Consider the following 17,033-nt stretch of genomic DNA (forward strand, 5'->3'; position numbering starts at 1 on the left):
TCATGCTGGCTACCTTTGCACAGTTTGTGTATGTTGTCTACTTTGTTTCACAAATGCAGTCGCATTAGACCATGTCAATAACTTACCTGAGCTCTGTTGCAGATGAACTGTCCAAGGCAACATATGGAGCCCCAAATAAACCTGGGGCAGATCAAGAGATCCAATTGTTCATTAATAATCTATATTATCCATATCTTTCTCCCTCTATCCCTGCACCTGTTGTCCGCCTCTGCCCAAATCCAGCTTCCTCTCAGATTAATAGGCAAGGTGGCCATTAGTATCCAACTAAGGCTTTGGTACCAATAGGGGATGCAGTTAATTTGGATAATATTACTGCCACATGTCGTCAACAACTAACTAACAGGAGGTAGGATTCAGAGAGTGGGTTGCTCTGCTCACTGCCTCCTGCCAGCTGTGAGGTCTGGATGAACCTTGAACAAAGATTTTTCTCTCACTCTGTCTCTCTTTTCCTCTTAATGTTCTCACTACAGCATCTGTGTTACCTGGCACACACACACGTGCTATAAATAATACCAAAAAACACTGGCCCAAAACAAATGGCTTTAATGAAGCTTAAGGGTAAGGGATGTCACCTAAGGGCATCTGCCGATAGATCGGATCATAGCTTTAATTGATGTTCATTGCAGATTGCAGGTGCTTTCAAAATTAAGTTAAAATATGACTGAGCACAGAACTGGCATTCTCGTCGGTTCAGCTGTTGAATTACTATAAGGCTGCAGAGACACAGGTGGCAAAACTTCAAATGGCAAAGCCAGGGGCAGGCAAACAACACCCAGCAAATTGCAGACATTGTCATGTTTGGTATCACAGTGTGGCTGACAGAACCTGTGGAGCTCGGTGCTTTTGGCAGAAACAAGAGTGTGCATGTGTATGATAATATAATGTAGTTCTGGATTAATGAGAGATAAGACCAAGCCAGAAAACACTGTCACTGCAACACAGAAAGCTTGAAACATAAATCCATGGCAAAAACCCTTGTAACTGACATACTGTACCACATTTGGTGCAGTTTTATTTTGTGCTCCTTACAAATGAAAGGTAAAACTTGTTATTTATGGACAAAATGTGCATACTGATCCAGCCATATACAGTAGAAATGTAGGGAAGACCAACACACCATCATCCACTGGAGATAAGTGACAGTCTTCCCATCATATGCAGTAGGGTTCAGAGAGTGGAAAATAAAGCCCACAGAGGTTCATCCAATTACCAAACAAACTTCTTTTAGCGTTTTTACTTATTTTTATTCTTATTTTTTTACACAATTCATAATTTTGAGTCAGTTACAAGTTTAGAAAGCTGAGACAACTGTGAAAGTCTTACTTATTATTCAAAATTAGTGAATAACGTGAAGAAAAAATGGTTCTTAGTGAGTTAGTGGCCAATCATTACAATTCCAGTTTTCCCTTTATTGAAAATGTTTTTATACTGTTATAAAAACAGTATAATTTCATGTTATAAATGTTATTATTGTTGTTTTCAAGTGTCTGTAAAGGATTGACGATATGTGTCTTTTCCCCTTTTTGTAGACACTTAACACTGGTGTCTTTGTATCACAATAATGCAGAGATAAAAGCATAATGCGATTTCACCGGTGTAGTTGTATTCTAATCCCTCAATTACCATTGTGTATTTTTCCATCTACACATTTTGTGGCCTATACAAAATCCAATATAGGAGATTTTCAGAAGTCAAGTGCATTGTTCAAGAAATTAGATTAGTTTTTGAACCTGTGACAAATTCCTTAGTTGTACCTGTCAAAAGTGAAGGCTCCCTGTTGGCCCTTATCAAATTCGGAAAATTCATTTTCTCTCCAGGTAAAGGAGTCATGCTGGTCGAGGTTATTATTCTGTTTGTTTGTCAGCTTGTGATTTTCTGCAACCAGTGAGGAGTAGCTGCTTTGCATCCAGTGCTTGTTGCTTGCCACCACCTGTTCCTTCATTACCTGGCCAGATACTATTCTTTCTTCATGTAGACAGACACTCTTAATCTGTTAGAGGGATCACACTGAAATCTGCCTTTCTGATTAGATCTTGGATCTAGTCTCCTTGAGATGTGAGGATATGTAATTCTCCTGTTCAGAGGTGAGGGTAAGATTTTTTTTTTTTCCTTGGCTTTTATATTATGAAAGTCGGAAATGCTTGGCTCTGACATGAGAGGCAGAAATGAAAACACCTGCAGAGGCTGTTGTACTGCTTTAACGCCAGTGCCAAGACTATGCAGACGTTGCAGAGTGGTTCTCCTCCCGTGCTGTCGTCTATAACAAAACACTGTGCTGGGTGAAACGAGACCAGGCCAAACTCGCCTCATCTCGAGTCACGGCGCAGTGAGTACAGGGAGCCTCGGGCTTTCACAGTCCCGATGATCACAATGCATTCTTCATGAGGTATTAAATGAATATAAGAATACACAGCTACACAAAGCAGAAAATGAATGTAATCTAAATGCCAAGCCCCTGTGCTGTAGGCAAACTTGAGCAACAACGCTCGAGGAAGATGTTTGCTTAGTGCCAGCCTCATTAAATCCAACAGCCCAGTCCCTTCAATTGGCCCACAAAGTTGAGAAAGAACAGAAAAAGGTCAGAAGGTGGAATGAAATGCAATTAGAAAGGGAAAAACTGTGCCGTTAACGCCGCCATGTCGGCGTATTGATTTAACTAATTGAAATGGCATCGAGGGAGAAACACCAGATGGGTCTCCTCTGGCCTGAGGTAGGGTGCTGGCTGGCTCTGATAGGATCCCATCTGAGATGTACTGTCCCTGGGGTCCATGCTGATTCCTTCCACCATTCCAGCCTCTTTCTCACAGTTAGCAGGAGCCAACATTTTCTCCTGGATGTGTTTGTACAATGTTTATAGGAAAATGTTAACATCCTCAAATAGTTTGCAAAGAAAACAAACAAAAAAAGAACTTATTTCATTTTGCATTTCCTAAATAGATATTTACAGTACATATTAGTTATATTTTATACAGAAAATTATAGACTTACAAAGGCAAGAAATAGTGCCGAAGGGAGGATAGCGTTTAAGAAAACGGTGACTGACTTTAGGGAATTGCACAAAATCAATAATAAATGTTGCGTGTAGGCTGAATAAATATATGAACTTCGCATTATGCAAGATTTATTTCAGCAGTCATAACTGACCAAAGAAAGCATGTGAAAACCCTGGCAAACTGCCCTCTCAATGGCACTATCGCTTATCTGTTACTGTTTAAAATTTCATGAGGCACTTACAAAAATAGGACACACTTTTTGTATGAATTGCTTTGAGATAGCATGGAGTAAAGCTCAACTACAGCAAGATAAACACTTTTGTACTATATAGTTGCAAAATTCACCTACACGAGATGGAATTTTGCTTATTTCTATGATTATCTGTTGGTATAGCTCTGCTTTGGAAACATTCCTTTTGTAAATGGTACCTTAAGCTTAAATTTGAATCTTTAGAACAGTTTGGTCTACCTTTGTCAACTTCAGTATATGATACAAAAAGTCCCATAAAATCATTTACAAGAAACGGGTGTATGCAGCATCACTCACCCTGATCACCCTTATCTTTGTGTGTCCTATGCAGCTCACATTTTTGATTTCTATAACTCAAGAAAATATGGAAATTTAAATCAAAGCCCGAATTTGTACTGACCCTGTCAGGATGAGACATTTTGTGAAAGATGAATCCAAGTTGTGATTATGGAGTCCTTTTCTCGCCGTGTCTTTGCTTTTATGATCTTACTAATCATATCCTGACTGCCCCCTGGCTGTCTCTGTCCTTCTGTCCTGGTGGTGCTCCGTGCTCTTTCCCAGCATGCACTGCCTGTAATTAAATAGGAGACTAGTCCTCTTGACAGTGTGTGTGGCTGTTTTCTTTGCCTGACATACCCCCCCTCCCCAGTCTCTCTCTCTCTCTCTTCTTGCCTGAGTGTCGCATGAGGAACTGACTCTGGTCTCTGTTTCTCAAATGATTTAATTGGATGCAAACTCAGGAGCGCGGACATCAATACAGAACTATATCTGCCATAAGGCAGAGCCATTAGTCAATACTTCGCCCTCCACACGCCGAAGGCTTTTGTCAGACCTAATTACCCGGTGCTGTATTCAGTGGAGCTTCACCAGTGTGGGACTGGGACTCCTGTGGGATCTGGTTAGGATCACAGTTCACTTTCAGTGTATACAGCAGAGTTAGAAAGTTCACAAAAGCAAATATCACTCACTATTCTTTTCCATTTAATGCTGACAGCTAAATGACTGCAGTCATAGGACGGGAATTTTTAATTCCAGTGGCCTCCTTGGTTGAGAGATATGAGTTCTTAAAGGCTTGAGTATGATGTGCACTGGACATTAACGATTAACACCGGTTCTCTTGTTTCACACAGGGAATCCACACTCGTGTTTTAATTAAAAAAAGGTTTGGACATTCATTAAAATGTACTTTTTATTTTTAGGTATTTCCCCATGGGAAACAAATACTGTTAAAAAAGTATCATGAAATATGAAAATGCAATATATGGGATTGAAAACTTTGTTTTTAAGGGTTGCCAGATGTTCCCAGATCATATTTAAACTGTTCCAGGTTAAAAACAACAGCAGTTCAACGACTTCTTGAACTGCTGTAGTTATATAAAATATGCAGTTCTTTTTGTCTTTTCAAGTTTATCATGAATTTATAACATCTATACAGCGAGTTTTGGCTAACAATAGGGTGCATACCAAAATAAAATGTAAAAAAAATCAAAGCATAGCTACAAAAGTATTTTTAATTTCAAAGTTGACTATTTAATCAACCTTGTAAATTTCCCCTTTAGGGTGCCTCGTCGAGCCTGGTGGTCAAATTTGCTGACACTGATAAGGAGAGAACCCTGCGCAGAATGCACCAGATGGCAGGCCAGCTCGGCATCTTCAGTCCCATGACCATCCAGTTTGGGGCCTATGGCGCCTACTCTCATGCTGTAAGTCTCAGCCCGGCGGGGGAGGAGACGGTGAGCTTTAAAAAAAAGAAAACAAAAACTGTTGTGATTTGAGGTTTGAACTCACACTCTCTCCCACTAGGCATGTGGCACTCCCAGTGAATGGTTCCTTAAGTGATTTACACTATCAAATAGCTGTTAAGAATCCCAAATTAAAATGGCTTAAGAAAAAATCCAGCGCTGCTTTTTAAATTGTGTCTTTTTATCCCTTTATTTGTCCAGGGAAGCTGTTAATCACATATGCCCAGCACTACTCTGTTTTACTTGCATACATATTCATTTTTCATTCCCGCATTTCCTGACTCGGCCTGTGAATCTAGACTGCAAATGCAAGCCTGCCTTTTTAACATTTTCATCTTCTTACACATTTCTTTTTACCCAGACAGAGGTGCACGTTATTACTAACATCCCACATCGATTCCCCCCACCCACCCCTTTCTCTGTCAGCCCTTCCCATCCCCATTTCATATTCACACATGAAAGTCACAGCCTGAGTTAGGAGTCTGTGAGATTTTACACTCACACAGTAGCTAACAGCTCACCCTGACAGGTGAGAATCGCCCACTCACTATCTTTCCTCTAACTCTGCCACTGTTGTCCCTCTTTTCCTCTCACACACTTATACATATACAGTACATATACAAATACATATTCTCAAACTCATTTCACCACATACCCTTTTGTTTCTGTATAATAAGCACAAGGCCAATGCAGTTTTACAGGAGCTGGGAAGCAAAGCTGCAGGGCAACACAAACCACTCTGTTCAAGAACAAGGCATTGGCCAAGCAAACAGAGATGTGAGAGTAAACATGCTCTGATCCTGCGGCTATTTCACCCTACTTTCCTTTTCTGTCCTTCCTTCCATCCCTCCCACCATTCGCCCTCTCCCCACTGCTCTTTAATCCTACAGCAGATGATGCAACAGCAAGCAGCCCTGATGGCAGCAACACAAGGGTCCTACCTGAACCCTATGGCAGCCATCGCTGCCGCACAAATGCAGCAAATGGCAGCTTTCAATGTCAACGGCCTGGTGGCTACTCCCATGACACCTTCCTCAGGTATACATTAACACACACACTATTAGCTGGTAAGGGTACAAGAGCAGAGGCATGTGCAAAAGCACACGTATACAGCCATTCAGGACTTCTCTTTTCATTTTTCACTCCTGCCCTGGAACATTTTCATCATTAGCAAGAATTATAGAAGCAGTAGTAATATATTCATTCAAGGCCTTTCTAGTTTTGCCCTTGTTACATTTTTTAAGATGTAGGTCCCATTTTCTGGGTTAAGGCAGACACTGTCATTGTTGAATTAAAGGAAGAAGAGCCTTGTACTGAGTGAGGCATGATGGGAGAAGATGTACAGCATTCCTTTACACTCATTGGCAGCCACATTATAGAGTCTCTCTCTCCTCTTCTCTCACATTATCTCTCTTTCATTCTCTTTCTGTCTGTCACTCCTTCCTTCTGTGTCTCTATGACAGTGTTTTCTGGGAACTCAGCCAATCCGATGACTTTGGATGCAGAGTCCTTGGCTTATACAATATAAGAGCAAAGATTTGTGTGAGATAATCCTGGACCCCAGTCTGAACTATCATTTTGGCCCTTGTCATGAGGAGCTTTGATGGCTCGACACTAAGTAGGCAGGCCGCCTGAAGACAGGGTCATTGCAAATGTATTAAATAAAGTGGCTTGACACTGTACCTGGCATTTGTAATCCACAAGGCCTACATATTCCAGGTAATGCCTATAAAACATAATCCTACATGACTTAAATGCCCTTCACCTAGATAAGAAAAATAATAAAAATCCATCAGCATAAAAATGCACCGACAAGGTGACAAACTTGGAATATCATCGCAAGAAGGAAAGTTGGTATGAAAAAAAGACACAGGTCTCTACATCCAGTAGACTGTCAGGTTTATATGTATCTGGACAATAACAGTTTTTGTCATTTTGCATCTGTACACAAATAAAAAAAAACAAGATGTGAGTGAAATACAGAATTTCAGCTTTGATACAAATTTGAATTTGTATTAAAATATTGTTAAATGACTGTTTATGAATTACAGCCATTCTGTATACAAAGCCCCCCATTTCCAAAGGCTCAAATGTAAGTGGATAATTGACTAACAAGCAGTTTTGTGGCCAGGTGAGAATATTTCCTTGTTTTTCTATGACAAATTACACAGATGAAAGATCTGTGATTGAGTCCAAGTTTTAAAGTTGCCTTTGGCAACTGTTTACTAGAAATCCAAAAATAAGGTCCAAAGGGACATTGCAATCGAAGGAAAACTCACTAATCTGAAAAACTCGCAAAACCAACTGATAGAGACAGCAAAACTTTAGGAGTGGCCAAATCAACAGTCATTCCCAGAAGGGTGATTCATCTGGACATTGTTTTTTCAGTGGCAAATGATGCATTTTCTCCCACTGAAACACAAAGTCCACATAAACAGAAACAGCTTTCTGGGATTTCCTTACCTGGATGATTGAGCGTGCATCTAGACATAACTGCTTTTTTAAAATTAAAAACTGAATGTTCACTCAAACCAAGCCAAACCTTCCTTGATGAAGGAAAACACTCACAACATCTTGTAAAGTCAGGAACACTCTTAAAGAAGGAGCCATATAATTAAGTCTACAATAAAGAGACACCTTTATCAACCACTTTCCAGAATGATGGAAAGAGAAAAGTGCCAGGAAGGAAATTACAGCTAAATCATACTACATCATCTGTTGAGCATGGCGGAGTCATGTTATGGTACTGGCTGACACAAGTAGCAGAATGAATTCTGAACTGTACAGGGCTTGTGTGTGAAGAGAACAAGCATCTGATCCCAGGATGGTTCTAATTTTAGATATACTGTACAAATGCAAGAAAGCAGTCATATATATTTTTTAATATGTTGTTTGAAGGACATAAAGACTCCAAGAGTCCTCACAGTGTTATTGTAGACCAAGATAATGCCATTCAGAGTAAATACCTGGTTAGACACCATTTTTCTTTTAGGGCCAAGTACAACAACTTCAGATTTATCTGAATTTGAAGCAGCAAATTAGAGGTCATCCAGGACTTATGCGGCTTCATCGAATGGCAAAGTTGAGTATCATCTGCAGAGCAGCAAAAACATATGCTATACCTTCAAATAAAATTCCCAACAGGAATCATGTATAGTATAAATAGAACTGGTCCCAACACAGAACCCTGTGGAACTCTATATTAACCTTAGTGTTTAAGGAAGACTCCTCTATGATTCAAACCACCAAACTACTACCTTTAATACCTTCAGCATGTTCTAATCTTTGTTGTAAAATATTGTGTTCCATGGTATCAAAACTTCACTCAGGTCTAGTAGGAAAAGTATAGAGATGAGTTCACTGTCAGAGACCATGGAAAGATTATTTGTCGCCTTCACTAGTGCTCGCTTCAAATAAACAATTTCTTGGCATGTGATCAGTTAGCTGTTTTACAGCTTTCAAGATTTTTTGAAATAAAAGGAAGTTTCTATAATTTGCTAAGACATCTAAGTCAAGTCACGACTTTTGAAGTAGCGGTTTAATCACCACCACATTAATGATCTGTGGTACATAGCCTGTTAATAGAGATAGATTGATCATATTTAAAACTGAAGCATTAATTAAGGTATGATGTCTTTGAGCATTCTTGTAGGAATAAGAAAAGAGTTTCTCAAGGCAACAAAAAAATTGCATATTCTTTACTAGTAAAGACACTCACCTGAGTAAACTGAGTAAGGGAATGTTTTCAGTTATTGAAGACAAAACTGAAAAACACTGAAGGCAGAGAGACACAAAACAAGCAGTAGCTGAAGGCAGTGGTAGTAAAGGTCTGGCAGAACACCTTAAAAGAAGAAATGTAATTTATAAAAAGATAAATAAATCTTTAATTCCCAAACTGTAAATTCAGTACTTTTGTTAAACCCTTGCTTTACCAAAAGGTGAAAGTGTGCAATAATATCTTCAATCATATCTTGCTTGTTCCTCCACTGAGGCCAAAGGGCAAAAATTGTTTAATTCTCCAAATACTTGTGGACTAAACTGCACATTACTGTACCTTGTTTTGTGAGTGAATCAGTTTCAGAAACAGAAGAACAACATTTAACATTCTACAATCTAAATGTTTTTATGTTATTTTTATTGTATTGCAGTGGTAAGTGAAAGAACCAGCTTTAATTAATTTGCTACTTTGACTGACTTTGGTAGCTATGTCTTTAGTTCATGCTAAATAAGTAGCCATTTATACAACATTAAAGTACACCTGTATGATGGGTCAAAATTAGGGGTGGGTTTTGATTATCAATTTGTCGATTAAAATCAATTCTGGCTTGGATAACGTGATATCGATTCATTCAAATCCTGAATCGATTTTTAAATATAAATGTACTTTGCCCGAAATGCCAGAATCTCAGGTTAAACCTCACAAAATTTCAACAACCACCAAACAGCTAAAACAGTAAATGAGAGCAGGTACACGGATTCTGCACAAAGACGTAAACACAAAGCGTGGACCCGCCGACGCATTAGAATCAGTGAGATGTCGCCTTTCTCACCCGACGGCACGGACACGGTCGGGGCTGAAAGCCGACAGCTCGCTGATTCTGATGTTTCGGCGGGTCCACGCTTTGTGCTTACGCCCTTTTTGTGCTAGATTCTGAAGCTGCGGGTTTTTATCTCTCTCCAAACAATATTGACTGAACCAGATGCAAAAGAAGATCCAAACTTCGCTTCACATAGACATCGTCATGAATTCCCTCTTACTTTTCCTGTTTTGCTTCCACCACGATAAAATCACACTTCATGCAGAGCTCGCTGTCTCTCTCTCTCTCTCTCAGTGTACTTCAAGAACAGTTTCCCGTCTAAAAATCTGTTTTCTGCATTATTCACTTGCTTATTAAGCACAAGTCTACCGTTGTTTACAGCGCTGTCGGCCGCTGTTTTTTTCCTTTTACTTACTTCCGAAAAGAAAGCCTCATTTCTGCTGTTCAATAGGCTACTGAACAAATTTAAAGTTTTTAAAATTATGCAAAATTGCAAAAGGCTTAGCTGTGTCTCTAATAAAACCTCTGTAACTTTGCTCTGCTTCACTTCAGCAGCATTAGGTAATGTTCATGTGTTGATTAATGGTTTTCTTTCGTTTTTGATCTACTGCAGAATATTTTTAAGGTCATCTGCTATAAAATCCCAGGCCAGGAAAGTCGCCTTCATGTTTTTCTGTGTTTTATCCTCAGTTACTTTGACACAAAGGCATCTGCTGTGATGCTTAGACCTTTGATAAAGTCTCGCAAGTGTCAGCTTTCTTTTTATAGAAATAAAAATATGGAAATGTACTGATACGTGATCAGAATTATAATATTTCTGACTGTCTGAGGCAAAATTTACCCGATTCAAATTGAATCGAATCGGATTGAAGCGAATGGTGGATCAAATCGATTCGGGACCTTGTGAATCGAAATCGAGTCGATTCTAGAAGTCAGTGACGATACCCAGCCCTAGTCAAAATGTACACATCTGTGCCCATTAGATGCATGTTATATTGTAGTACAGGTGAGAACATGTATTTTTCACTACAAGAATATACTTTTCTTGAACCAAATTTTCAGCTTGTAGCATGTGAAGCCTACACCCTGCAGTTTTCATAATGACTCTGTATCTATTTGCAGGCACCAGCACACCCCCAGGCATCTCTGCCACAGCCGTGCCCAGCATAGCTACTCCTATTGGGGTCAATGGATTCAGTGCCCTCCCACCTCAAAGCAATGGGCAGCCCACATCCGAGCCCATTTACACCAATGGTATTCACCCTTACCCAGGTGAGAATATCTAGGTTTAGCTGAGTCTTGAGTCTGTTCTGGGCCTGGACACTGTTAGCTGTTAGCACTGACAGTGTGTTATTTTTTATTATGCTTCTGTTGTACATTCACCCAGCAACAGCTGTAAAAAAATTTGCCTAAACATCTAAACAATGTCTCCAAAAGTTGATTCTGTTCAGCTGGACGTAGCGTTTTGTGGGAGAAACGTTTCGTCACTCATCCAAGTGACTTCTTCAGTCTCAGCTGACTGCAGGTTTCCCCAATCTTATAAACAGTATATTTGCATAATGACTGAAACCAGTCCACTGAAGGAACAATGGGCTGGGAGGTCAGTTCCTTAATCATAATTATGCAAATTCTCATGACCATTGATCAACAACCACTGACCAAAACCCACTGATCAAAGACCACGTCCAGATGAACAGAATCAACTTTTGGAGATTTACTTTCCTGGATGATTGAGAATGCATCAAGACATCTAAACAATGTACACAATTACTGGTTGAAGATTGGTTGAAAAGTAAAAGGACACACCTCAGATAAAATTCAAACCAAGCACCTTCTGTGTGTGTATTTGCATTTTTGAAATAAACAGAAATATCTCTTAAACAGATATCTATTAATAGATATATCCACTTATATATACTCTTTTTAACCAGATGTTGTCTTCTTTAGCCTTGCCAATGTCCTGAAATTCTCTACCTTTCACTCATCAACCAAATTTTGTTATAAGTTTTGAGCATTCAATTTTGCTCAAAATTGTGGTTAGCCACAATTTTGGAATTTTCTTAAAGTCCTTGGCCAGCTCACCAGATTTACCACAGAAAACAATATTCATGTTGGTGGATACTAGAGCTACAATGCAAGTTGTCAGTTGTAACAACTTATATTAGTTCATGTAAAACTAAAAGTTCAAAAGGCTCTTTTAAACTTCACTTTCTGATCATATTTTTTTCAACTGAATTGAAGCATTTAAGGCTTGAGGGTCAATCAACAGTAGCTTTGACAGATTTCTGAGAAGCCAGCCCAGTATCATGATGAATCCATCAGTTCATCCATCAGTCAATTATGGCTAATTTGATATGTCTCAGTCTGTTCTCAGCTTCTTAATGTTGCCTTGGACTGATTCCTGAAAAATTGACAGACATTCACTCTCCACTTTTGCATTATGCAAAGGCAGCTGCAATTGTAATGAACTACAAAGTGGTTTGTTTGGCATGTAGTTAATATTTGATGCAAACATCTGGGACGAACAGGCATTTTGAAGAACTGAAAGACATGACAACCCAAATTTCTCTCACTCCCTGTGTGATCTTACCCCCCGATGTTTCTCTACAACTAACCACAATTTCTGTCGTGCTGTTTAACATTCTCTCTATTTCTCTTTGCCTGTGTGTCCGTCTTGACCGCTATCTATCCTCTCTTTGTCTCATTTACTTTAATTTTGCTCTTTGTTGTCTGTCTTTCTTTTCGTCTCTGTGCAGCACAGAGTCCAACAGTGACCGACCCTCTCCAACAGGCTTATGCTGGCGTCCAGCACTACGCAGGTGAGCTGTCTCTCCTACCTTCACTACTCCCTCACTTCCTCCATCTGTCCCTTTGCCTCTTCCCTCTCCCATTCGGTTTGTCACATCAGCAGGCACATGACAGGTAGCGATTGCCAGATGACTTGCCAGTTTCCTCTTGGATTAGGCTACATTACATTAGAACTGCAAAAAGATTTTTAATTGACTTGATATACACCCACACAAAAAACCCTAATTCTAAAAGTACACCAAGAGCTGAGATTTTTAACCTACCATAAGCCTCCTGGATGAGAGATGACACAGACCTGTCGTGAGCACTGCTTTGTGCATGACATCAGCTCTCATTAACATGGTGTTAGTCTTACTCCCTTTCTTTATGCGTCTGCTTAGTTGAACTTCCCCTTTTACCATTCTCTTTGTGAAGTGATCTGCCAGCCAAATGAGCCCAGGCTCCCAGTCATCATGCAATTTATTTATGCAATGTCTAGAGGACACAAATGAACAATGGAATAATGATTTGAGTTTTGTTGTGTCAAATATGAAAATGGAGATGTGAAAAACTCCACTCTGGTTCTCCCTTTGCAACAGCAGCCTACCCTGCCGCCTATGCGCCAATCAGCCAAGCGTTCCCCCAGCAACCAACCATCATTCCCCAGCAACAGAGGGAAGGTAAGAGCGAGCAAGCGCGCCCACCCAAGATAAAAGGTGATAATTGCCATGTTCCATTCTAATGTAGCTGCGCTGCTTTGAATTAGCGAGGGAGGGAAAAAGCTGGCTGGGGAAAATATGAGAAAAAGGCTCCCCATTTAAAGAGAAGAACATTAGCAGTGAGATGGAAAGTTACTCTGTCATTATTCAAAAACTGCACTAATTCAAACTCGCAGTGCTGGACTGCTTAATCAGTCCATTACAATGTGTTTAAGTGGTTATAAATATTCATCAGATTAATTAGCTGCATGCATAATCATTTATTACCATTCCTAGTGTAGTGTTCGTTCTTATGGCACAGCATCAGATATAATAAAGTATAGGATATACTGTGGCGGTAAATCACTCTTTTTGGCACCATTTGTCAGTCTCAATTATTCATCTATATGATTATATGAGACAGCGTAGAGTGGTATGAATAATCAATATATGGACGTGAAACTGAGTGTTTCCAGCATTGCCTGGAGGAAAAGTTAGTTTATGTTCATATTTTGTCACTAGTGTGTGCGCATGACAGGGTCACTGTGGAGAACTGTACAAATGAAAATGAATGCACGCATACTTATCCACACAAGTTGCATGCTGGCATAATTCCACAGTATAGAAGAAACATAGAATCGTTAAGGCAATTACTTAACATCTCCCAGTGATGCATTTGAACATTTTAATAATTAGCAAGAATCATAGAAGTCACATTAATGCAAATACAGACAGCCAGACTCATAGGCACACTATCACACAGCTCTTCTTGGTTTAGCCAGTGGCCTGTCTGAGTTCTGGTCTCCTGTGGGTTTTGGCTGGTGTCCCAGCCTGTCTCAGGCCACTGCCACAGTCTGCAGCCCTTCCATTTAACAAGATACATTTAAACCTGAATACACAGGCACACTCAAACTTCAGCTTCAACCTTCCACTGAAGGCTAGCAATTTGGCTTCAGTCTAGCTGTGTGTGGTATGTCAACAGTAATAGTCCTTCAAAATTCAAAATTATAATTTTATCCAGCAATATCAACACTAGCCTGTTAGGCACCCCAGTATTGTATTTTAATTCAGTATTGCAAAACACACTGACAGTAATATATGTCATGTCAATACACTGTTACACTGCTGTTAAATCAACCACAAGGATAAATAAAAATGCCTCAAATTTTAACCACATTATACAACTAATTCTCTATTATGTCAAAAAAGAGATTTGTTGTTGTTGTTGGTTTGTTTTATTTTCCAGAGTTTGGTGCATCAATCTGACAAAATTAGAATGTTAAAGTTGTTTATTTTTCTGGTATATGTTTCTCTGGAAATATCATTGATTTTCAGTATTACCAACATGATATTGATTAGTTCCACATATTTATCCAAACACCCGGTACCTACATAACACTTAATGCATCTTTAACTACCAATGGTGTGCAAAACATCTGTGTGAAATGACGACTAACTCCTATTGTTCAGCCTAAACAATAATGCTTTAAGTAACGTCAATTGAAGCCGTTGCTTATTTTACAACACTACTCCCCTGAACCTGAAGAGGGACAAGCAGACTGACACCAGGGAGGTCTGGAGAGGCATGAGGAAAGTGACTGGTTACATGCCTAGCCATCAAACAGTAGATGGGAACATCAACATGTCCATGACTCCATGTCCCAGTTGTTTTCCCAATAGTTTCAAAATGAAAACACTGATGGCCAGTAACCCAGAAGCAACCACACCTCAAATTTAGGGCCCTTGGATGTCAGTGGCTACAGGTCATAGCATTTTATTTATATAGCATCATGTAGGTACTAGTTAGGTCTTTACTGGACACCCCCAACTTCTCCATCATATACCTAATCCACCATTCAAACACCTAGGTGATTGCCACACATTCTAATGTTACTCTGGTGTCTTGGATCATGGAGTACTTTATTAGGCATCCTTGGAATGTGAACCTTTAGAAACTGTGTATGAGACAGTACTAAGGAGTATTAGATCACCACAGGAGACTGGCATGTTCCTTTTTATCATCATCTTATACTTTGGACATGAAGAACAACATAGACACCAAGGCACAGACACACCGCCACCTACTGAAGTTCTCCTACACCGTGTGCTGCTGTCACAAATATTTGCTCTCTATTTTAAAACACTCATTTTTCTTAAGCTAATAATCTGGCATGTTTTGTTACCCACTGATCTAGCCGAAATATTACCAAATGAAGTCCCATAGCTCTCTCTATGAAGTGAATGTGAAGTTTACGCTTCCTATATCCCTCTCTATATACCTACTTTGCCACCTCCAGACAACTTGGCTGTTTTTCTGTTGCCAGGTAGAGGTACTTCAATTGTTCTGGGTAAAATAAATGTGCTATCACCTTCCTGTTTTGTGCACAGTTAACCTTTACTTTCAGAGGAGATTTTGTACCTAGTGCTAGAAAGAATGGCAGAGTAAGAGCCAGGCTCGTATGAAACAAGTGTAAATCCTGATGGTGCCATTATTCTCTAGTCGGTGCATTGTGCAATTAATCTTCACTTCGTAGTGCTAAAGCATAAAAAAAGTCCTTAATGTTGAAGTGTATTCTTTATAACATAAAGATTCATTAGTTACATGCTCATGCATACTGAAGTTGATTATAACAAAAAACAACGGGGGATTATATTTGTAAGGCAAATGTGAAAAAAGTCCTCATGCACCAGTATTTTATTCTTTCAAACAAAAAGCTTTTCAAGCAAGCAAGAATTTAATGTGAACATTATGTGAAGCACCTAAATCTGTACAGAGAGAACTGAGATACAGTGTATAACTGCTTAAAAAAATTCACTCTGTCAACCAATATGTGTGTGTGTGTTCTCTATCTCAACGAGGCATAGTAGCACTGCAGCCAGCCACCACTGCAGCCCTCTTATCAGCCTTCTCACCAGACCAAGTCTCATCTCGTCATGCTATCACCCTGAGCAATGAGACAGGGAAGAAACCTAGCCAGGCAGCCAGCTGCAAGCTTACTGTCCCTGAGTCCATCACATTTCTCTTTCTTTCTATGTGTCCATGGCTCACTCTCTTTCCAGTTCATTCCTTCCTTTATCCAGATTGGCCTGTACAATATGTGGCAGCTGGTTGGATGAGTGTGAAGGATGGAGAGAGATTGGAAGACAGTCCTACTGTCACACAGTAATTGGGGCAAAAACTTGGCTTATGTCTTAATGTGTGCTCTGTCTCTTCTCTGTTTTTCTGTGTCTCAGTGCTTCACTTTTCCCAGTATAGCTGTCTCAGTCTTTTACTTTCATTCAACTTCTTTTTGGGTTATGTTGTTAAATCTGGCTATTTTCTTTTCTTTTCATTCTCCTATTTCTGCTTCTACCTGTCTGTGTGTTGCTATTGTCAGCACATGTACTCACACAAAAGTCAGATTTAACCGTTATAATCTGATTTAGTGAAGTGTCCCCTCTTTATGCAGTTATTGTATGAAATGGGGCTCTTAGAAAGATTCAAATGGAAACCACAAAAACAACCTGAACATACAGTCTGACCTTATAACACTAGAAAAAATGGGATTAGGCTTTGTGTACGCCGCAAATGCCACAATAACCAGGTTTAACAAAGCCAATATTTGTGCCACCGATAAAATAAACAGAGTGCAGTGCTTCCAAGGTTCCTGCATTACTGGATTATTGTCAAGACTGCCTTATAGTTATTTTTTTCCACCCATGTTATTATGGTCAGTCTTTCTCTCACCGGGCACATTACACTCCCACATAACCCTTCTGTTGTCTTTCTCTCATCACCAGGGCCAGAAGGTTGCAACCTGTTTATTTATCACCTGCCCCAGGAGTTTGGAGACGCTGAGCTCATGCAAATGTTCCTACCTTTTGGCAACGTCATCTCCGCCAAAGTGTTTGTGGACCGAGCGACTAATCAGAGCAAATGTTTCGGTGAGTCAAAAATCATCTATGAAGAGAAGGAAAAAGAAATCCAATGATCTAATGAAATGAATGTTGCAAGGTGGCTGTGT

General features: G+C 39.7%; 1 protein-coding gene across 12 annotated transcripts in view; it reads left to right on the forward strand.

Moving 5' to 3' along the window:
• celf6 (CUGBP Elav-like family member 6) overlaps positions 1–17,033 on the forward strand; it is a 149,544-nt gene that overhangs the window by 115,172 nt on the left and 17,339 nt on the right. For 5 of the 12 annotated variants that reach the window (XR_010094323.1, XR_010094335.1, XR_010094333.1 and 2 more), the window contains 6 exons: positions 4,824–4,997; positions 5,897–6,044; positions 10,667–10,816; positions 12,301–12,363; positions 12,931–13,011; positions 16,810–16,953. Coding sequence is in view for 1 of the 12 variants with exons in the window: in XM_063478766.1 (XP_063334836.1) it covers positions 4,824–4,997; positions 5,897–6,044; positions 10,667–10,816; positions 12,301–12,363; positions 12,931–13,011; positions 16,810–16,953 (760 nt within the window). In the remaining 11 variants the exon portion in view is untranslated. The remainder of the gene's footprint in view (positions 1–4,823; positions 4,998–5,896; positions 6,045–10,666; positions 10,817–12,300; positions 12,364–12,930; positions 13,012–16,809; positions 16,954–17,033) is intronic. The other 7 variants (XR_010094336.1, XR_010094338.1, XR_010094337.1 and 4 more) reach the window with 5 other exon arrangements.

The sequence above is a fragment of the Pelmatolapia mariae genome, linkage group LG1, assembly GCF_036321145.2.
Source record: "Pelmatolapia mariae isolate MD_Pm_ZW linkage group LG1, Pm_UMD_F_2, whole genome shotgun sequence".
NCBI classification, from domain to species: Eukaryota; Metazoa; Chordata; class Actinopteri; order Cichliformes; family Cichlidae; genus Pelmatolapia; species Pelmatolapia mariae.